At 36.5% G+C, this 22079-nt stretch overlaps 10 protein-coding genes across 10 annotated transcripts; 6 read left to right on the top strand and 4 right to left on the bottom strand.

Moving 5' to 3' along the window:
- Positions 1-106: 106 nt before the first annotated feature.
- On the bottom strand, positions 107-1416 carry EV154DRAFT_155630 (pre-RNA processing PIH1/Nop17-domain-containing protein). Its single transcript, XM_051594130.1, has 4 exons — positions 871-1416; positions 486-811; positions 347-404; positions 107-287 (listed from the first exon to the last, which is right to left on the bottom strand). Exons 1-4 carry the CDS (start codon positions 1301-1303, stop codon positions 274-276), a joined length of 831 nt encoding a protein of 276 aa, XP_051459658.1. The 5' UTR covers positions 1304-1416; the 3' UTR covers positions 107-273.
- Positions 1417-3072: 1656 nt separating this feature from the next.
- EV154DRAFT_502180 (uncharacterized protein) lies at positions 3073-3283 on the top strand. The gene has a single exon (XM_051600772.1). The coding sequence runs from the start codon at positions 3101-3103 to the stop codon at positions 3266-3268; it is 168 nt and encodes a 55-aa protein (XP_051459657.1). The 5' UTR covers positions 3073-3100; the 3' UTR covers positions 3269-3283.
- Positions 3284-4078: 795 nt separating this feature from the next.
- Positions 4079-4597, bottom strand: EV154DRAFT_417172 (uncharacterized protein; the record flags this gene model as incomplete). Its single annotated transcript, XM_051595773.1, has 1 exon — positions 4079-4597. One exon carries the CDS (start codon positions 4595-4597, stop codon positions 4079-4081), a length of 519 nt encoding a protein of 172 aa, XP_051459656.1.
- A 6-nt stretch (positions 4598-4603) lies between these two features.
- EV154DRAFT_417183 (uncharacterized protein) lies at positions 4604-5599 on the bottom strand (the record flags this gene model as incomplete). The annotated part of the gene is made up of 2 exons (XM_051595776.1): positions 4604-5219; positions 5403-5599. Coding segments are annotated over 2 exons (813 nt in total), but the record flags the coding sequence as incomplete, so codon positions are not given.
- Positions 5600-6694: 1095 nt separating this feature from the next.
- On the top strand, positions 6695-7110 carry EV154DRAFT_561463 (uncharacterized protein; the record flags this gene model as incomplete). Its single annotated transcript, XM_051605676.1, has 4 exons — positions 6695-6762; positions 6817-6887; positions 6947-7021; positions 7094-7110. The coding sequence occupies 4 exons, from the start codon at positions 6695-6697 to the stop codon at positions 7108-7110; spliced, it is 231 nt and encodes a 76-aa protein (XP_051459654.1).
- Positions 7111-7218: 108 nt separating this feature from the next.
- On the bottom strand, positions 7219-7977 carry EV154DRAFT_537110 (acyl-CoA N-acyltransferase; the record flags this gene model as incomplete). Its single annotated transcript, XM_051604186.1, has 5 exons — positions 7219-7348; positions 7412-7618; positions 7671-7758; positions 7821-7890; positions 7957-7977. 5 exons carry the CDS (start codon positions 7975-7977, stop codon positions 7219-7221), a joined length of 516 nt encoding a protein of 171 aa, XP_051459653.1.
- A 104-nt stretch (positions 7978-8081) lies between these two features.
- EV154DRAFT_502158 (armadillo-type protein) lies at positions 8082-12146 on the top strand. The gene is made up of 16 exons (XM_051600771.1): positions 8082-8187; positions 8270-8392; positions 8444-8502; positions 8563-8671; positions 8742-9079; positions 9147-9337; positions 9400-9768; positions 9841-9992; positions 10047-10493; positions 10547-11096; positions 11175-11227; positions 11298-11426; positions 11484-11588; positions 11647-11763; positions 11828-11892; positions 11949-12146. The coding sequence occupies exons 1-16, from the start codon at positions 8155-8157 to the stop codon at positions 12037-12039; spliced, it is 2931 nt and encodes a 976-aa protein (XP_051459652.1). The 5' UTR covers positions 8082-8154; the 3' UTR covers positions 12040-12146.
- Positions 12147-12764: 618 nt separating this feature from the next.
- Positions 12765-13220, top strand: EV154DRAFT_402855 (uncharacterized protein; the record flags this gene model as incomplete). Its single annotated transcript, XM_051595312.1, has 1 exon — positions 12765-13220. A coding segment is annotated over one exon (456 nt), but the record flags the coding sequence as incomplete, so codon positions are not given.
- Positions 13221-15188: 1968 nt separating this feature from the next.
- Positions 15189-15875, top strand: EV154DRAFT_561459 (uncharacterized protein; the record flags this gene model as incomplete). The annotated part of the gene is made up of 3 exons (XM_051605675.1): positions 15189-15413; positions 15470-15517; positions 15573-15875. The coding sequence occupies 3 exons, from the start codon at positions 15189-15191 to the stop codon at positions 15873-15875; spliced, it is 576 nt and encodes a 191-aa protein (XP_051459650.1).
- A 1431-nt stretch (positions 15876-17306) lies between these two features.
- On the top strand, positions 17307-21978 carry EV154DRAFT_417193 (CCR4-Not complex component, Not1-domain-containing protein; the record flags this gene model as incomplete). The annotated part of the gene is made up of 4 exons (XM_051595778.1): positions 17307-17444; positions 17500-18756; positions 18820-19518; positions 19594-21978. 4 exons carry the CDS (start codon positions 17307-17309, stop codon positions 21976-21978), a joined length of 4479 nt encoding a protein of 1492 aa, XP_051459649.1.
- Between the last annotated feature and the right edge of the window lie 101 nt (positions 21979-22079).

Genomic DNA, 22079 nt, shown 5'->3' with positions numbered 1-22079 from the left:
TGGACAGCAGCAACTTCAGTCATTATGTGTAATAAAGGGGGGGTAGAAGTGAAAAAAGGGAAAGGGGAAAGCGGGGGGTAGATTTCATTTTTATTTCATTTTTATAGGAAATAAACAACCCCTTGACGCACACCCAATGGATTCAGTCAATTACCAACCAATAGAATAATGACGTGTAAATTACCCCACTTGATAATTTTTTTTTTTTAATTTGACTATAAGTATTGTCTTCTCTCCAGTGATTTCAACTGCAACACAAGATCTTTACTCTCTTTATAAAAATCCACCTTACAACGAGGATGATGAATATCGATTTCATTGGGCAAAAGGATATCCATCGATTTACCCTGTATATTTAAAATAATCTTGTTGGTTGTAATATCAATTGTCCACGAGGACGAATTCTAATAATAAAATGCATAATCAAATTTAGCGCTTACTTATTTTACACACACACACACACACGCTTTTGCCACACATCTTACCTTATCCGGCATACGAATAATCACATTAACCATTTCATTCTCTTTATCCACCTTGATCTTGGGCTCCAATTTCCATTCCACATGATTTATGCTTAATTCACTTTTGACGGCTGTCAACAATGAAGGCTTGGGTACTCGCAATAACCGAGCTGGGATCGCTCCTTTACTCGCAATCAATGGCATAGTGAATTCTCTGCTTAATTTTACATGGGCGATTTCTTCGACATATTCCATCGATAATTCTAATATGTAGAGCCTAAAATCCAGGTCTCTTTCACTCCTTAAATAAGGTTGCGTATGGATGCAAGCGTCCATGATCAATGCACCTAACAGACACATGTAAGCCCTAAAACTCTCTCTTTTCTTTCAAAAAAAAATCACAAACCTCCATCGACTCGTTCCTTGCCCATATTTAAGGGTACTTTATAATACGCATCAGGTTCTGCATTCAATGCTTTCTGGATTTCTTTTTCCGTCGATAAAGGTGGTGCAGGAATGCTGGCTGCATGACAAATATTAATATAGACAGCCGTGTTCACAGGGTATTTCTTGTTTTTCGATGTCACCACTCTGGTTTTACAAACAAAACCTGCTTGGGGTTGTACATTAATTGTGTTGAAATCTCGTCTTGTCGCAACAGCCATATACTTTTGGACCAGTCGTGTCATTGAAGCGGGATCTTGAGCTATTTGTGACGCAATGGCATCCATCAGTGCCTCGTGCTCTTCTCGTGTCAGTTGCTCCAACGTGGGTTTCTTGGTGGCGTCGAGTAAAAATGGTGTCGTAGGCTCATCAGGAACCAGCTCGAGAATAGGCATGTTTTGTAATTAATGTGAGTGAGAGACAGGAGACAGAGAGAGAAAAAAAAAGAAAAAAAAAGGTTTTTTTTATTGAGTGTGTGTATGTGTGTTGTGACCGTATTTGATTTATTGGGTTGTTTAAAAAAAAAAAGTCAGTAAGGAGAGACAGATAAAGTGAAAGGCACATTGGTAAGATTCAAAAAAAAGAAAAATCGCATGTTATCAGTATAGTAAATGTCTCATCATGAATAATATACTCTCCAAACAACAACTTTCTCCTAAAGACAGGTTAACCGGTTATTGTTGTTTTTTTTGCGCCGTCTGCAGAGACAGAATAAGGCTGCCGATCACTTTATACCAAACTCTAAATCAGGTAGATACCCACATTTCAGCTTGTTGGTTATTGTTATACAGCGGCTCCACCCCCAAAGTTCGTTTTCCAATTTCATAAATTCGCTTTTGTCGCAGCCCAAAGTTCGCTTCTTGATTGGTCAAAGTTCGTTTTTTGAAAATCACCCAAATTCGCTTTGGTGGCACCCAAAGTTCGTTTTCACGTCAGAAGAGTTCGCTTTTAAAAATTACAGGATTATGAGATAATGTTATGAGAGATAATGTTATGAGAGATAATGTTATGAGAAAATGTTATGAGAAAAAAAAAATGTTATGAGGAAAAAAAATGTTATGAGAAAATGTTATGAGAAAAAAAAATGTTATGAGAAAATGTTATGAGGAAAAAAAAATGTTATGAGAAAATGTTATGAGAAAAAAAAATGTTATGAGAAAATGTTATGAGAAAAAAAAATGTTATGAGAAAATGTTATGAGAAAAAAAAAATGTTATGAGGAAAAAAAAATGTTATGAGAAAATGTTATGAGAAAAAAAAATGTTATGAGAAAATGTTATGAGGAAAAAAAAATGTTATGAGAAAATGTTATGAGAAAAAAAAATGTTATGAGAAAATGTTATGAGAAAAAAAAATGTTATGAGAAAATGTTATGAGAAAAAAAAAATGTTATGAGGAAAAAAAAATGTTATGAGAAAATGTTATGAGAAAAAAAATGTTATGAGAAAATGTTATGAGGAAAAAAAAATGTTATGAGAAAATGTTATGAGAAAAAAAATGTTATGAGAAAATGTTATGAGAAAAAAAAATGTTATGAAAAAATGTTATGAGAAAAAAAAATGTTATGAGATAATGTTATGAGATAACATTTTTTCATAACATTTTCTCATAACATTTTTTTTTCCTCATAACATTTTTTTTTTCTCATAACATTTTCTCATAACATTTTTTTTTCTCATAACATTTTCTCATAACATTTTTTTTTCTCATAACATTTTCTCATAACATTTTTTTTTCCTCATAACATTTTTTTTTTCTCATAACATTTTCTCATAACATTTTTTTTTCTCATAACATTTTCTCATAACATTTTTTTTTCTCATAACATTTTCTCATAACATTTTTTTTTCTCATAACATTTTCTCATAACATTTTTTTTTCTCATAACATTTTTTCATAACATTTTTTTTTCTCATAACATTATCTCATAACATTTTTTTTTCTCATAACATTTTCTCATAACATTTTCTCATAACATTTTTTCTCTATGAATTTAGATGTTAATGCTTTGCGTTGCAAAGATTGCAATGTTGACTTTAAGACTCATTCAGAGTTAAACAATCATAATTACGGCACTCATGTGGATAAAACAAAAGTCTTTATTGGTAATGGTAAGAACTGGACATTTAAATAAAACATGACATTTTTTTTTAAAGAACAAATAGACACCATTATGGAAGTTAGCAAGGTTGATGGCAAATTTAATTGTCCTGAATGCTCAAGCAAGCTCAGTACTCCTACCACATTTAGCGCCCATCTCAAAAAAAAGCATAACGGCCACTGCGAAGCCATTTCAAACAAAACAAAGCGACGAAGCCTCGAAGATAATAACAACGATAATTCTACAACCATATCATTGAAACATCGAAAGTTACGAAGCCTGAGATATGTCTATTTTTGTCTAAAAGTAGGCCCAAAAAATTATATTCAGCGCATAATCAAAAAATCAAACAAAAAAACAAACAATTTAGTTCTGAATCTAAATTTAGATGAAATTGATTCAAATTCTGGTTCATCTGGTCCTTTATTTTCAACATCAGCTCGATGTGATAATGACATGGGAGTATTACTTGCGTCAAATGCCTTAGATCTTCCACAAACTGATCAAGAAAAAATAATAATGTTAAGCAAGATTGGAAATTGGAAATCAATAGCAGTATCGTTAGAAAATGGGAAAAAGTATTACATGCTCGCCTCTCCAGACCTCATTGAAGATATACTTGCAGAACAACCAACTGGTGTGGATCTCTCAAGTATATATATTGTTGTTGTTATTGATAGTGTCTTTGGTACTTCTTCTACTTCTATTTTCAATAATATTGCTGGGTCTGCATTTGCTGGTGTGGACATTACCAGGACAAAATACCACAAAGCCATCAGATTTGGCTTAATCAAGCTCAAGCTTCATTCCATTATTCACTGGACAACAAATGCATTTCAAGAATAGTTTATTAAGGTCATGAAGCTACCACATTTGGTGAAGTATATTTAGTATTCATTAACAGGGTTTTTATTTCCTTGAACTGATAATATAATATTTACAACTTGTTTTTACAATTCAATTTTTGTTCGTATCAATGCAAATCAAAGATATAAGATGAAATACATTAAAGAAACAACCCAATAAAATAATAGCGGTATACCGTAGTGATGATTTCTTATATAGGGTATTATTTACGCAGAAGTGTTGTAAAATTACTGTTCACCACTGCGTTGGCATTTTTAATAGATGTAGTCATCGAATCAGCTAAAATTGTGAGTAATTGGTTCAGTTTCATATTGTTGATGACTGCAAATGATTTCTCTTGTTGATCAATAAATTCACGGATGGTATATTTTATTGCTCCATTTTTCAATTTGCTACATAGATCATTTAGAACATCTAGTTTGATTTGGGCCAATATGCCATTGTTGATAACTGAAGTGGCGATTGTTTGAAACAGTTGAGATAGCAATTGAGATTGTGAGTCTGTTTGTTGGGAAGAATCATAGTCGCATAGGGTCCAAATCGTGTAAGGTCTGTAGGAAATATCATATGCAAATGTACTGGATGAACGACATAAAGTATATGTGGATAAACAATGAAATTTTGATCTGAGTTGTCTAAGTTGATAGAAGTAATTTCCTACATCAATACTGGTTGTTGAGTCATCCTTCGCTAACACTTTTCCCAATCTTAATGATTCCATATTGAGATAGATTTTTGTATCGTGTGTTGCAGTGAAATTACTGGTGGTTGGTCCTAGTTCCACAATATTCTTTGTTATTGAGTTTTTGTCTATGCGTATACTTGAGGTCACCAACAGATTACTGACCGTTGTGCCAATTTTTAGTTTGGTTGCTCCGTCTTCGTGAGTGGTAATAATATTAATCCATCCGTAATTTGGTTGTTTTTTGGGAAAAGAGGATGTATTCATTGCAGTTCCAATTCTGCGCTCATGGTGTGCATCAACGGTCTTCGATCTTCCATATGATTCTATGCAATTCAAGAGTAATGCTGATGTCTTATTCACTAGGATTGCCCCAGCAAAAATTTGCGAGGTGACATACCTAAGCTGAGGAAAGAAAGTCCAATCCTGGTTTATTAACTCTGTAACTTCCATTGTAAGCTCCACGTATTTTTGATCAAATAAGTGGTTATAGAGTGGACTTGTATTTATAATATGATCCAGAAGGCTGTCAACGCTTGAGGATGAAGAGTTTTGTATGACTGTTGTATCGGCTGCTGGAAGGGTCCAAGAACCAGAAGGTTGATCGGTTAGCACATCACTTATGCTGTCTGACGATTTTAGAAAATGATAAGTTTTACCACTTCCACCCACTATGGATATTGGTTCCAAATTTCCAATTCTTGCCAACATTATAGAATTCTCTTTTTCACGAGTTGACCCTAAAGATGTACCAGATGCCAACAATATAGCAGTGTTTTTATCAAGAGCTTTTGGAGATCGAGATGAATCAATTTCATCTAAATTTAGATTCAGGCTTTGTAACTTTCGATGTTTCAATGATATGGTTGTAGAATTATCGTTGTTATTATCTTCGAGGCTTCGTCGCTTTGTTTTTTTTGAAATGGCTTTGCAGTGGCCGTTATGCTTTTTTTTAAGATGGGCGCTAAATGTGGTAGGAGTACTGAGCTTGCTTGAGCATTCAGGACAATTAAATTTGCCATCAACCTTGCTAACTTCCATAATGGTGTCTATTTGTTCTTTAAAAAAAATGTCATGTTTTATTTAAATGTCCAGTTCTTACCATTACCAATAAAGACTTTTGTTTTATCCACATGAGTGCGGTAATTATGATTGTTTAACTCTGAATGAGTCTTAAAGTCAACATTGCAATCTTTGCAACGCAAAGCATTAACATCTAAATTCATAGAGAAAAAATGTTATGAGAAAAAAAAAATGTTATGAGATAATGTTATGAGATAATATGTTGTGACTTTTTTTTTCATAACATTTTTTTTTTCTCATAACATTTTCTCATAACATTTTCTCATAACATTTTTTTTTTCTCATAACATTTTTTTTTCCTCATAACATTTTTTTTTTCTTATAACATTTTTTTTTTCTCATAACATTATCTCTCATAACATTATCTCATAATCCTGTAATTTTTAAAAGCGAACTCTTCTGACGTGAAAACGAACTTTGGGTGCCACCAAAGCGAATTTGGGTGATTTACAAAAAACGAACTTTGACCAATCAAGAAGCGAACTTTGGGCTGCGACAAAAGCGAATTTATGAAATTGGAAAACGAACTTTGGGGGTGGAGCCGCTGTAAGTTTTCCAAAAGAGTATTAAGGGCATTGTTCCCCAGAATTTCAACGGCCTGATTTTTTACAAACAAATTCTGGGGAACAATGCGTTTAATAGTCTTTAAGAAAAATTAACTGCATTAAATGAATGAATACACTTTTTTTTTTATAAAAAAAATGGTTAGAACTAACTAACCTTTTTGATTTGAATGATACCATAGAGTACTTTTATTTAAAATGGTCTCAACATTTACGCCTACTGTATAAAGTATGATCTGTCATTTTAAGAAGAAGTAGGCTAATCCGCAAAGACATACACCCAAATCATATCAACCAGATTATACAAGATTAAAGAGAAACTACTCATGAAATCCATTGTAAACCATAAGCAATTTGGTTAGATGCGTGTTTGCCTTTGACCTCACACCAAAAAAAGTCCGACTAGTTATAAATACGATAGGAGGTACAGCATGTGTGTGTGTGTGGCTTGTCTACCCCTTCTTCACTTTAATTATTTTTTTTTGAAAACATGTCTGAAACCGAGAAAATGAAGACAGCCGTGAATAGACTTTTTGTTGAGTCTGGTGAAAAGGAAAGGTAAAACGTTACCAGACCTCTCATTGCAGAAGAAGACTCACCCAATGAATAAAGACTTTTACAAGTTTTGCGTTTACGTTTAGCTGATTCAGGCTGGAATGATGGGCTCGATGCCCACTGTCGCGGTAAGTTTTTCTTCTTCTTTCTTTGTGGCGTGGAATATGAGGCTGAAATATTTCAAAAGAAACCATTCGCAATAGAAATCTTGATGATGTTTCAATGGAAGATTTGATCAAGGAAGTACAAGAACACGGTAAATGTAAGTTCTGTTTTTTGTTGTTTTGTAAAAAGAGGAAGAGAATTGAATAAACCAATGGTATCTATTACTAAGTTGTATATATTAAATAATAATAAAAAAAAAAAATTGCTGCACAGCAACTGTAAATGAATCGATCAAAAAGGACTTGTTGGAACAAATCAAGAAGTTTTTAGATGATAATCTTGAATAAAATTCTATTATTGAGCAACAACTTGGTTCACTTCTTCAACAATACCACGAATGATAGGCTTAGGTTCCTTCAAATTCAAACGCATGGCTAAAGCATCTTCACCATCAGCATAATACTTCTTTTCAATATCATGCACGCTATAAAATGAATCGCTAGTCAGTTCAAATTCTTTTTGTTCCTCCTTTTTTTTTTTTTCTTACTCAAACTTCAAGGTGTCTCTGTAGAGACCGATGGCAGCACGGTTGGTTTTACGTACGTGTAAGGATACATAGTGAGCTCCAAAGACTTGAGCCATTTGCATGGTAGCTTGCGTCATTAATTTCTGGGCAAGACCCAAACGTCTATAAGTACGCATCACAGATAAAGATGTGATATGACCATGAGGCACTTCGGTAGGCTCTTCCTCCCTATCATTTACCGTGTAAGTCTCTCTTTTTGAATTTGACAGGGAAAACTTACATTTTAGCTAAAACATAGCCAACCACCTTGCCACTTTCGTCTTCAGCAACAAAGGACAATTGAGGCCAAGATAAAGCGTGATAAAGGTCTAGAAAGATATTTATTTTTTAGAGGCAATGGGCAAGAAATCACTAAGTGAGCAATGCTTACAATACTTCATTTGGTAGTTCTCTGGAAGATCCAGTAAGTTACAATTTTGAATGTAAATCATGTCCTCGACCTATAATAGAATGACACACGCCTTAGTATCCGCAGTGTCAGAAAACGAATTGCATGTGTTGCTTACGGTAGCTTGTCTAACGTTCATCTTTAATTTTGTTTTAGCTTGAAAAATAAGAAAGATAAAAGAGCGTGTGTCTCACTTTCTATATTCCAACCCGCCAAAAAAAGCCACTAACCCCTCCCCTCTCTCGCCAAAGTGAGCGGATAATCTTTATAACACCGCTTTTCTTTCTCGAGCTTCAATAACCAAAAAAAAAAAAATATGGACGCACCCAACATTCAACAGGTGGAAAGGGTAATGATTCTTTTCTTTTCTCTCTTCTTCTTCGTTTATAAACAAGCCCTAATTTTCATTTTGTGACAATTAAAAAAAAAAGCTCATTGAACAACTTTATAGTTCGAACGATCCAGCCCTCGCAAAACTTATTCAAGAACAACTCCAATCCTTACAAAGACAACCTTATGCCTGGGAAATCGCTTCTCAATTATTATCATTACAGGTAAATAATCATATAAGGTTGTTTCAAATATTTTACTAAAGTGGTCATTAGTCTGACCAGTGTCGATTTTTCGGGGCACATACCTTTCAAGTAAAGATATCCCGTGATTGGTAAACACATACATACATAAACCACGAAAGCACAACACCAAATTAAAACTTTGTCTGTAGGGAAACATTACCAGAAGATAGAATCGATTGGCTAAGAGACGAGTTATTGAGCTGGCTAGTTCGATTATGTGGAGGTCCGATCTTTGTCACAACCAAATTATGTTTAGCAGTAAGATATCACACCCCTTTAACGGCTATATATATAAAAAAAAGCACGTATTTATACCGTAGTCTATTAGTTGATCGCTTTTGCATTTAACACCGTGCCCAATCAATGGCCTCATTTCATTACGGCTACAGTGGACGCATTAAAAATTGGATCACACGCTTATGGAATCCCCACAGACACTATCCACTTAACCATCCTCGAGTTTTTTACGCTGGTTCCCGAAGAAGTATCCAACGCTAATTTAATGGGTGGTCGTAAACTACAGCTGATTGGCGAGTTAAAGGATAGTATCCCACTTGTCTTGTCCACCGTTTCCGATTTACTCTTTTCCACTACCACAAATACATCAATCCAACAAAAGGCACTGGAATGTTTACAGAGTTGGATTCAATACGGGTTTGATTTAGAGTAAGCTATACGGCAAAGAAAGAGAGAGAGAGAGAGAGAGAGATTAAATTTTTTTTTCTCTCTTTAGAACAGCGTATCCTTTATTGCAAAAGGTCATGAGTTTATTAGGGGACGAAGTATTATTTGAACCTGCCGTGGAAGTACTTTTAGAATCCATGCAGCAATCTTCTTGGACAAGATACCAAACTTATAGAAATGAATTACTCGCTTGCTTCACAAGTGAAGGCATGCGAGAAAAATTCACGTTATCCATCTCAGGTAAACCAACTTATACTATATCTGTGATATATTTTTTACTTAATCTTCTTTTCGATAAACAGAAGAAGACGAGGAAACAGGAAAGATGTTGGCCAAATTATTCACGACATTTGGTGAAACTTATACCGATTATATCGTCACCCAGTTAGCAGACCCCAACATCAAATGGCTCATGACCATGATTATGCAACTTACCAGCTACGAAGGTTATTTTCCCGTCGATCAAGAAGTGACAGAGATACCTTTGAATTTCTGGTACGTCTTACAAGAGACCTTGTTCGATGAAAATATCCTGCCCTTGTCCACAGAGAAATCCGCTTGGTCTAATGAGTGTGGACAAACCGCTTTAGCCATGTACCGAGAACTTGTACATGTCTTGATTAAAAATGCAAAATATCCCACAGATGATGTCTGGCAATCCTGGAACAAAGGTAAACATTTTGCGTCCGATTTTTCTTTAAATAGCGAGTGTGATAAAATATACTCATAATTTGGAAGGATAGATGTTCGAGACAAATTCAAGATTTGGAGAAGAGATTTAGGTGATACCATGATCAATCCATACTATGTACTTCGCGATGAAATGCTTTCTATTTTACTCGATCATAGTGTCTACATCATTAACCAATGGTCATCTTTACCCTCTGCTTCTCAGGTTTGTTTTCTCGTACTGTCCTAAAAAATCAGAAAAACTAATCGTACGAAGTAGCATTTGGAAGCTACCTTATTTTGTTTAAAAAGTATTTCGGAGGAGATTTCACCTACGGAGGACCAACATATTGCTCGTTTCTTTGGTCAAGAAGTCCTTGGCAGATTACCAAAGGATAGTTCAATCCGGTTACAAAACACGGTCTTGTTATTGATGGGGTCGCTTTCGGAATGGCTAAAGACGCATGCCCAATATCTGGGATCTGTCATGAATTATATTGCACCTTGTTTGAGTAACCCTCAATTGGCCCCCGCCGCAAGCTCCGCCTTTGCAGATATTTGTGATACCTGTCGTGAATCGCTTGTGGATGAACTCGAGAGTTTAATGCATGTCTATGCCGCCATGACAAGCTCACAGATTAAAGCCAATATCATGCAGAAAGTTGTGGAATCTGTAGCCGATGTCATTCAAGTCCTCTCGCCCGAAAGGGCCATGGGCCCCTTGATGGTAAGTTCCGCTTAGAAAAAAAAAATGGATGTGTATATTAACAAAAAAAAAAGTCCTTGACGGGGGATATTTTACAGGGTGTTTCTAAGGCCTTGCTGTCAGTGAAGGAAGATCCTACTGCGGCACGCGAAGCAATTTTAATTCAACTGCAATATTTATCTGCCTGTTGCCGAGGTATTCAATCTCCCAATGATGATTACCAATCCTTGATGGAACGCAACTCAGTCTATGACGCTTATGCCAGTGGACAATTATCTGCCATGTATGCAACCGTGGAAGGATTCAATGAAATCACCTTTGCTATTCGTGCGTCGTGTTTACAGATCGCTTCCATGTGGGGTGCGGATGAACAGGTCATGAAGGCCTTATCGCATTTCTTGGAATTGGGTATGAGATCCACCAGTCCACTTTTGAGCTTGAATTTTGAGGACCTGGTGTCCTTGTTGGAAACAAGTTATGGTATAGCACCATTTTCTTGCTGGTTGGATACCGCTTCTTTCATGATGACCGTGTACGGAGGACAAGCAGATCATGTGGAGACCTTGCGGGATTTGTTGGGGGTCTTGACTACAAAGACATTAGCATTTATTCATGGTGCTCAAGGTAAAAAACAGCTAATATGTGGGGGTGGTTTTTATGTATGTGTTAACATATATTTTTTTAAATTTTTCATGAAAAAAGCGATGGAGCATTATCCAGATGTGGTAGATAGTTATTTTGGTTTATTATCAAGGGTAAAATGGCATTCCGAAGGAGAGAGAAAAAATAATTGCATGAATTGACAAGATTTTATTTTTTTCGTAGGCAGTTCGACGATGCCCTATGGCTTTCTATCAGCTTCCTATAAATATGATTAGCACTATATTTATGTTTGTAATTGCGGGTATGGGATTACAGGAACGATTGGCTTTAAAAGCTGCGCTTAATTTCATGGTAAAAAAGCTTTACAGAATATGTGAAAATGAATGATACTAAAAATGATTTTTAAAGGCTGATTTCGTAAGCCAAGATTACCAAGAAAACACAGATATTGCTAAAATTGTAGACACCATCATGATGAATATGGGAATGCAAATTATGGAACAATTGTTAATGGTATATGTCTTTTTAAAATTATTTTGTGCCATGTTTTTCTGAAAAAAAAACGTATTAGGGAATCGGAGGTCGCGTGCCTAGATCCTTTTCTGGCCCTTTGGTGGATGTCTTGTATAAAATAACCGGAAAATATATTCAACCGAGTAGGCAATGGCTGCATACATTGTTAGCCACCGTAAGTTTCTTTATGCACTTTTTATTTTATTTAACTTTCATTGTAACATTGATTATTACTTTAGGATGGGTTTCCGACCTCTTTAGCTTCGCCCAATGACAAAGAGATCTTTCTTAAAGGCGTGCTTGGGTAACTGCTAAAAAAAAATGACGAAAATTGCAAAAATACTAACAAGCAACTTATAGAACAAGATCTCTGAAAAGGTTTAAAGAAAATGCCAATTCATTCTCGATAAAGTGTCGAGGCTTAGGCAATACTTCCTTTGGCAAAGTTTAATTTTACTGTGCATGTTAATTAAATATTTATGTAAATCGCGCGCCTTCTTCGCTTTCCAATAAACTAAAAGGCTCAGTTTTTTCTCTCAGCCGTTATAAATCGCAAAATTGTAATATATCTTTTTAAATTTTTCTAGGCTTCACAGGATGATCGATTTAATCTATTGCGCTTCACTATTGGTACATGCTAATAAAGAATAACTGATAGACAATGTCCAAAATTAAATTTATTTGTACATAAGCCTGGGACTAATTCTTGGCGGATGTTTCTTTTAAAGGTAAAGTCTCAAACATTATGGGTGATTAATTAATCAATTAAATCATCCTGACATAATCCAACTCTTGTTCAGATTAAATAATCAATGACATAAGCCAGCTCTGATTTATCAGGAGACTATAAATAAAACTCGTTTACACACTTTTCTCTTCCTCTTTTTCTTTTCCTACCAGAAGATGAAATTGAGGAAACGGTTTTCCTTATGCATTTACAGTGTGGTCCCAGCTATTTACGGTCATTTCACGTATTTACAGGAAAATAATGAATATGGTAAAAAGGTTAATTGATACGACTTTTATTTTTCCACGAAGTGCTAGAATATTGCATGGTTTATTTTCTAAAATAAAAAAAGACATGTTGCAATTTTTGCGATATTATGTCGTTGGGTCTACTTTCTTGAAAGTAGGCCCCACAGAAGCCCGCTAATGCTTCAAGATTCAGTAATAGAGGCTCTTCCACCCGTAATTGTTGAAATACAGAATACAGTTGACAAGACTTTCATTCGCCGTATTATGAAATATTGTGGCCATATAATCGATAAGTACAATGTGGAGCCAATTGCTTTGGCCATATGTGTACATGAAGTCAGAAAAACCATCAGCGATCGTTTTCTTGAAACGCCTAAAGCAGATTTTCTAAAGAGATTGCCATCTGAATGGTGGGCTAAAGAACATCTTTTTATGAGCAAAGCAACAATCTCGGATTTCTTAAATACGCCATTATCAGAGATGGTTGCACTTGTATATGTATTGACAGAACAAGAAGGCTCACTGCTTAGTTTGGAGCACAGGGATGACCTAACAGTGCAGATGTTGTATGTCATCTATAAAGTAGCACTTGAACATGAAATACGGGATGAAGAAAGAACAGTCGAAGTATTGTTGAACTTCTGTGAAAATAACCAGGATAGACAAGGTTGAACTCCCCGTGCAAGAAAAGCTCGTTCGCCAAATGCTCGAATGCACGCTTACTCACGCGGTATGTTACCCGGTAACTGTTGACTTGATTCTCGTCATCGTCGTTCAAAAAAGAGTGTTCCAATTTCCAAAAGTGGTATCGACGAGACTCTCTATGATCATCGGCACCAACAACCGTTCGGGTTCTCTCGACATATTCACCCCCGAAAAAAATGGGTAAACTGGTGATGGCAACACCGAATTGACTCTGGAAGTCACTGACAATATAGCTATATTGAAGGCGTTCGGACATGAAGAGTTCATTAATCGAGTGATGACTGTTGGCAACTTCTTCCAAACGACGTGAATCTTCTAAAAGTTTCATAATATGCAGATACAAAAGAATACTAGACGCAATTGAAGAGGACGGAAATGATTCGAAACGAGCACGAATACACGCAAATGATGGCTTTGTGGTGACCTATCAAGGCTATAGCCATATTAGAGCTAGTAAAGGCTTATCCGTGCTGATACCATTTGTAATATAAGCTTAACAATGAAACATGTAAAAGAAAATATACTAAGCAGCTTGCCGGTTCATCCATGCCAGAGCCTCTAGCACTATCGCCAACAGTTCAGGCAAGCAGCAGTAGCAAACCCAGACCTTAGAAAGACAGATACGGAATGGCTAAAAGAATTTGTTGAAGAATACAGGGCAACAAAAAAGAGAATGAACTGGAAAACATGCTTTGAAGAGGGACGCAATGCTGGTTATCTGGGAACATATGCAAATTCACAAAGTCTTAAAAATACATTGTTGCAGCCAATTTAAATTGACTCGGTGTTACACAGGATAGGATATTTCGTTAGTTTTTTTAATAAATAATTTGACAGTTTTATCTTGACTAAAAATCTAGTTTCTTAATAATTTGTAATTGACTCCTTTGTGTTTCCCTCAACTTTCATACTTCTTGTTTATCTTAAGTCTCTACTTATCATATAACATTTAACTCAAAGTTCATATTTCACACTCGACTTCAATCTCTTTATTATCAAAACCGTATATAAGATATTGTTTATAATAACATAATTACTTTTCTTTTTAATCTTGGCAATCAGTTTATATTTATATTACTAACGCCCTCTTAAAATCATCGCTGATCATCTTCTTATCCTTAAAACTTTATATTATAAAATTTCTTAGGTTGACTACTTCCAGTCTGGTGCTCACTTTTATAACTACTTTATTATTAACATCAGTGTTGATAACCTATATCCACCTTATCCTTTAAGAACTATTACCAGTGTCTTAACAACATTTAAAAAGCTCAATCCAAAACATTAGATATGTTTTATGTCATTTTGTTCCATTCATACCAACATTCTATTCTTCATCCATTTATAATAAAAATAGTAGTTGATAAACATGTACCAGTTTTTTTTTTCTTTCTTTCTTTAAATATATATATATATAGTAAATAAAATATCTGTTGATTTACTGTATACCGTACATATTGAAATTGACTACAAAGTGATATCTTTTATTCTTGTTTGCCTATGGAAGACAGGCCGGCCAAATTGTAAGCAGTCAAAATGCTTCAAATGTGGTAGGACTAAAAATTTTCTTGATTCGCTGGTAAACAATATGAATGCAATAAGAAAATCTTGATTGGTTACATAAGAGTAGTCTTCTTGATAGAAGTTGGAGTTTTAAATGCAAATCACTGTATATTCCACCTGGGCTCGTCCCCATAGCTCAGTGATTATGACCATAGCTTACTAAAACTAGAGATTCGGATTTCAATTTTTTCTCGCCGCAAACATCTGTTTGTTAGTCGATTTCCCTTCCGTCACGCACCTCAGGGTTTTTAATGCCACTGTTTAGTTCGCGGTAGTAGTTGGCAAAACTCCACTTGAAAAGAACGAAATGATTGCTGATAGAATTGAAGAGGCAGCAAAAACAGTTACAGAAAAAAAATGTACGACAAAAAGTTGAATCCAAAATATTGGGGTGAAGAAGCCAACCCTCGTAAAGATATTGTTCTTTTAGGAAATTTCAAATTGTTTTTATTTCCAGGTTCCTTGGAAAAAATGAAGGAGCAATGTGGGTTTACTGATGATGAGACCCCAACAAAAAATGAAAAGGACAGCATACTAGCATTTAAAGTTATTGCTCATTACCTCAAGCTTTTCAAAAATCATGTCACTGAGCATATCGTCACCAAAGAAATAAATGAATACTTTAGTCTTTCTAATAGGTCAAGGCTCTTGACCTTGTTATGCAGCAGTTTATAAAAATTCATAAAGTAAAATTATTACGTCGAATGTCACTGTTTTGCTATTTCTAATTTAATAATATAGACTTATTTTTTGCCTGATTTGCAAGGCGATAGTTTCTACGATATCAGTTTGCCTGAAGAGAGACTCTTAAATTTTTCTAACAATTCCAACTATGTAATGGTGGATAATAACAAAACACTTAGAATGAAGAACAGAGACATGAAAGACATAGTGTTTGATCCAATCGTTAAACGAATTTTTGGTCTTATCGATGATCAAATAAAGCCGGCAGAAAAAGGAGACAAAAATATTGACGCGATTTTGATGGTTGGAGGCTTTTCTCAATCTGAATATCTGCAGCGATGCATCAAAGACCGGTATTAAGGATGTTTGTCATGTCAGCGTCCTTTCGGAGGTGTTACTGCGGTTTCTCAGGGTGTTATGTCTTATGCCTTAAATCCCTGTATGATATCAAAAAGAAGCGCCGAGGAATCTTTTAGTTTAGAAGTGCAAGCTTCTTTTAATGAAAACTTGACGGATTCAAGTAAGAGGGTAGTAGTAAAAGGTCCCAATGGAGTGTGGATTTTTGAAAAAGACCGTTTAAGTTATTTCGTAACGAAGGGTCAATTCTTAAAAGACGAGCAACGGACAGTATATCAAAAAGATGTATATGTTTCATACCCCAATGCTGCAGTGATATGTATCTATAATTGCTGCATACAAATCCTCACAACACTGGTTAATTTTTATACAACCAAGCGATCTTCTCTTGTGACTCTAAAGATGCTAATAATAGGTACCTAACTAAAAGCCATATTCTTTTATACTCGGCCCTGGCCAGTCCAGGTATGGGGAGAGCGCCAAATCATCCAATCAACGTAACCCCAGCAGCAAAGAAAACAAAAAACCTGTTTAAGAAGAAGCCGCATAAAGCGAACGGAGTTTATGATGACGTTTTTTCAAAATTGCATTTGGGGAGGTGAGGAAAAAAAACGCGTTGTCTTTTTCAAAATGAGAGCATGAATTTTTAATTTTCCTTCTTTATTTACATATCTTGTTAAAGTCACAGCATGCTCATTAATAGACCATGAACAATAACGAACAAGAAAATATACAACAACAAGCAAGGTCACAACAGGCCAGTCTTTCAAGTATTGTGAAAGCGCAAGTGACTTTACTCATCTCTAACCTCGACAATGACAATTTTACCAGAAAAGCCGCAGAGATAAACTCGGTAAGTTTTCATCACAATGTCCCCCAGAGAAAATAGTTCAATAAACGTTTTCCTACATAAAAAAAAAAAAGCTCATAGAAACCCATGGTGAAGCTATTAGACAACACTTGTTTCGTTATCTGCTTTCCGACTTGTCTACACCATCCCACATTCGACTATTAAAAGAACAATTAGCCAACCCTCAAGCATGGGTTAGTTTTGGTAAAGCCTTAGGAGGATGGAACCCATCCATGTCATTAAACGACTTGTTTGAGAAACTTGGCTTTGACCAGTTTCAAAGACTCTTGTTTTCCATTCCTCTATTCTCCGGTCCACACCATGACTTGAGCCAACAAGGTAAGATAGAGAGAGAGAAAAAGGAGGGAGAATAAGGAGAGACAAAGCTAATGGGAAATTAAACAGCAATTACCATTTACGAAAAGAACATACATGGAGCGACTGGTCAAGCCGTACCCGATGTCGTAGCAGTATATCTTTTCCATGCGATTATTACAGCAATTGAAAAGAACACTTACACTTTTGACTTGAATCTATTACAAACATTTGTACATCAACAAGTCGAGCTTTTAAAAAACAAGAGTATGGGACAACACATTCTATTTGCTTTGGACGCTAAAAAAAATGGAAGTCTCGATGCATTAAAGAAAAAGATTATGGACATGTACGCTACTAATCCCACTTGTGCTCCACAAGTAATAGACTTGGTAAAAGAACTTGACGTAAGTGTTTTAATGGAACTTAATTATCAGATTTTGTTTATTCAACTCAAAATAGGCCCTTCCTTCTTTATTAGACGCTTTACCTCCGTTTTTAGCTCTCGATTTGGCTTCATGTGCAGCCCAGCAAAATTTGTTGCACTTAGAACCTTGGCTTTACCGAAAGATTCAATCCGACAACTTTATTTCACCTTGCCTCGATTACGTGGCTCAAAAGAATGTCTCCAAGGACCCATCTGTACTTGAAACCATCACCATCTTTCTCAAAGTACTTTCTTCTCGACCTTTACCACCCACCTATGCCGAAATGCTGAGTCGCCTTCAATCACAGTGTCATTCCACCTATCCTAATCTATTTGTACCAGATGCAAGCACAGAAGTCTCTTTTTCACAGGACGTAGAAAAGGAGGCCAATGTTTACTACGAGCGAATCTACAATGGTGAGCTTTCGATGGATGCTATGATTAATCTCTTGAAAGAAAAGAGCCAATCAGAGAACCCACGAGATCGTCAAGTCTTTGCCTGCATGATTCATAACCTGTTTGACGAATACTCGTTTTTTCCTAAATATCCAGACAAGGAATTGACCATGACAAGTGTTCTCTTTGGCTCGTTGATTCAACATGGACTTGTGACTGATGCATCGCTCAGCACAGCCTTGGGTTATGTCTCGGATGCCTTGAGAAATCCTGTGGGGTCCAAAATGTTTAATTTTGGTATTGGTGCACTTTTACAATTTAAATCCAGATTGCATGAATGGCCTCAATACTGCCAGCACTTGCAACAAATACCGCACCTGGTTCAGGCACGACCTGATCTACTCCTGCCGATGATGGATAACGCCTCCGATGCATCAACAACAACGCCAGCAGCGCCATCTTTCAGTTGTGTGCATGTTCCCAAAGTTAAAACAGAGATTGCGTATCATGAGCCTACTGATGCGGTACAAGACAAGATTTTATTTATCATAAATAATGTGGCCGAAAATAACATGACCAGCAAAGTCACTGAACTATCCAAAATCCTTGATCCAGCATTATTTCAATGGTTCAGTCATTACTTGATTGTGAAGCGTATTTCGCTAGAGCCAAACAATCATGAACTCTATGTGCATTTATTAGACGCAATGCAGAATAAAGTTCTGGTGTCGCATGTGCTTGCTGAAACTTTTTCCAATATCTTGATCCTTCTAAACTCGGAAAAGACGATTTCGAATTCATCAGAACGGTCACTTCTAAAGAATTTAGGGTCCTGGTTGGGTCGTTTGACGCTAGCAAAGAACAAACCCATCTTGCATAAATCCATTGCATTCCGGGTAAGCTTAAACTGTATATGTATTTTTATAACTATAATTCATTTCTTTCTTTTTGTTGTTTAGGATTTATTGTTGGAAGCATATGATACACAACGGTTGATTGTTGCAATCCCATTTACATGTAAAGTATTAGAGCAATGTGCTGATAGTAGAGTATTTAGACCTCCCAATCCATGGCTGATGTCCATCCTGAAACTTCTTGTGGAGCTATACGAATCTGCCGATCTCAAACTCAACCTCAAATTCGAAATTGAAGTCTTATGTAAAACTTTACATATTGAATTGAAGGATATCCAACCTACTAGTGCCTTGAAAAATCGAAAACCACAAGAACAACCCATGACATTTAATAGATACCCGGCCGCACCAGCATTACCACCACTTCATCCCGAACTTGGTACCATCATGACTGAAATCCCCATTCCTAATTTAGCACCTTATATCGCCTTCAACCCACAAATTTCTTTATACTCTACACAACCTGCAGCGAAACGTCTCGTATTGCAAGCTTTCACGGAATCGATCCGAGAAATTATCGGGCCTGTAGTTGAGCGCGCTGTAGCTATTGCTGTGGTGTCTACACGTGATTTGGTATCGAAGGATTTTGTGATGGAAATGGATGAAACCAAAATGCGAAAAGCAGCTCATATGATGTCACAGAATCTGGCTGCTAGTTTGGCTATGGTGACAAGTAAAGAACCTTTACGTCTAAGTATTGTGGCGAACTTAAGGACCATCTTTCTCGCACATGGATTGAACGATGTAAGTTTCTTTATTATGGATTTTAGATAAAGTAAAGAAGAAAAAAACTGAAATACATGTATACATTAATATTAGAGTTCGGCAGAGCAAGCGATTATTTTAACCGTGGCGGACAATTTGGATCTGATGTGTGCAGTGATTGAAAAAGCTGCGATGGGAAAAGTCACCTTAGAGATTGATCAAGCACTTTCAACGGCATTTGCTGTCCGTAAGAAGCATCGAGAACAACGACCCCATCAACCATTTGTGGATGTGGATACATATCAAAAATCCGGATTTCCTTCGACTTTACCACCTCATCTTTGTCCTCAACCCACTGGTGTTTCACCCACACAGCTAAGTGTGTATGAAGACTTTATGCGTATACCAAGATCTACGCCTATTCCTCAAGATAATAAACCTGCCAGCGCCCATGCCATTTTGGAACGATTTGCACAATGTATCAGTGAGCTTGAAAAGGCTGTTGCTGCCAATCAAATCTGGGATTTTCATGCTTTACCTCCACAATCACCTATTCGAGAGCTCGTACGACAGATTACGATGTTGGCAGTGACAAGTTTTGATAAATGTGAAGCAGCCAAGGCGTTTGCACAAAAGGTTGTTCAGTTGTTGTACAAGACAGAGCAACCTTTATTGATTGAGGTGTATGTGGTACTATTGGAAAATCTGTGTGAAGTGTCAGCGAGTGTAGGCTCACTTGTGACATCCTGGTTAACGCATGCGGATGATGAACGAAAATACAATGTGCCTGTTACTGTAGCATTAATCAAGGCAGGGTTAATTGATCTACCTGAACAAGATCGCGAACTTTCAATGTTGATTGAAAGTGGACGAGCCAGTGCGATTGATTTTACATTGAAATTGATCCGGGCCTGTTTACTGGATGAAACGCCACCTTTAGCCACACGACAAGAATTCAAGGCCTCAATGGAATGTTTGAGTCATTTACGTCAAGAACCATCGATTAATTTACTTTTAGAAGAAATTCGCAAGAGACAACCGGAAGATGCTGGATTACGTGAGCAACTCGGATTCTTTTTCGGTGAATGGGTTCGTTTATATAGTCATCCTGGTACGACTGAAAAGACGATGCTTGCATTTGCTACACAGTTATCACAACAGAGTATCTTTTGTCAGGAAGAAATGTCCTCATTATTTTACCGAGTTTGTATTGAGGTCTCGGTAGAACATGCGATCAAGTATAAAATGGTACCTGGCGCGCAATCCACTGCATATCAACCAATGGACGCATTTTCCAAATTACTGGTGACTTTACTTCAAGTGCCTGAAGCTGAGCCCATGACGACATTCACACGCGCATTGTCTGTGATTGTCTTAGTGATCTCACACCATCATCAAGTCCGTGGACAACATTTCGATCAACGACCGTTCCTGAGATTGTTTACGAGTCTGTTAACGGATCTTCACTTACAGGAGGCTAATGTGCAGTACCTGGCACTATTGACAGGACTTAGTAACACGTTATTTACGTTACAACCCAGCCATTTCCCTGGATTAACTTTTGCCTGGCTCCAATTGATCTCACATCGTTTATTTATGCCACAATTGTTATTGGCGGAGAATCAAGTCGGATGGTCTGCATTTCAGAGGTTACTAGTATGTCTGTTCCAGTTCTTGGCACCTTATCTACGACATGTGGAATTGAGTGATACAATGCGTATGCTGTATCGCGGTACACTACGTGTATTACTGGTACTGTTGCATGATTTCCCTGAATTCCTATGCGATTATCATTATAGTTTTTGTGATGTGATCCCCTCGACGTGTATCCAATTACGTAATTTGATTTTGAGCGCGTTTCCTCGTAGTATGCGATTACCGGACCCCTTTACACCTAATTTGAAGATTGATTTATTACCCGAGATCCAACAATCGCCTCGTATTTTGTCTGATTTTATGGCGGCGTTGGATGAATCTTTGCAATCGGAATTGGATGTTTACTTGGAGACGAACAAGCTTCCCACGACGGCGTTTTTAGAGGATTTGAAGGGTATGCTGAAATTAAAAGAGGGAGGGTATAATGTTGAATTGTTGAATGCGGTAATATTTTATACGGGCACAACAGCTATTTCAAAGGCAATACCTGTTCAACAAGGACCGACGATGACGATTTATCAGTACTTGTTATCGGAATGCGATTCAGAGGGACGATATCTGTTTTTGAGTGCCATTGCGAATCAATTACGATATCCTAATAGCCATACGCATTATTTCAGTTGCGTTCTTTTGTACTTGTTTGGAGAGATTCAGAAAGAAATTGTGAAAGAACAGATCACACGTGTGTTGCTAGAACGTTTGATTGTGAATCGACCTCATCCTTGGGGGCTTTTGATCACCTTTATTGAATTGATCAAGAATCCACGGTATAGCTTTTGGACGCATTCTTTTACGCGATGTGCAACGGATATTGAAAGATTGTTTGAAAGTGTTGCTAGGTAAGTCAATAATAGGTGTTTTTTTTTATGAATGGTTTCTAATATTTTTTTAATAGATCAATTAATCAAGGTTAAAAACCAAAATACCCCCTCCCCCTCCACCCT

The sequence above is a fragment of the Mucor mucedo genome (genome assembly GCF_025094135.1).
Source record: "Mucor mucedo strain NRRL 3635 chromosome Unknown EV154scaffold_26, whole genome shotgun sequence".
NCBI lineage: Eukaryota > Fungi > Mucoromycota > Mucoromycetes > Mucorales > Mucoraceae > Mucor > Mucor mucedo.
This window is presented reverse-complemented; position numbering and strand designations above follow the sequence as displayed.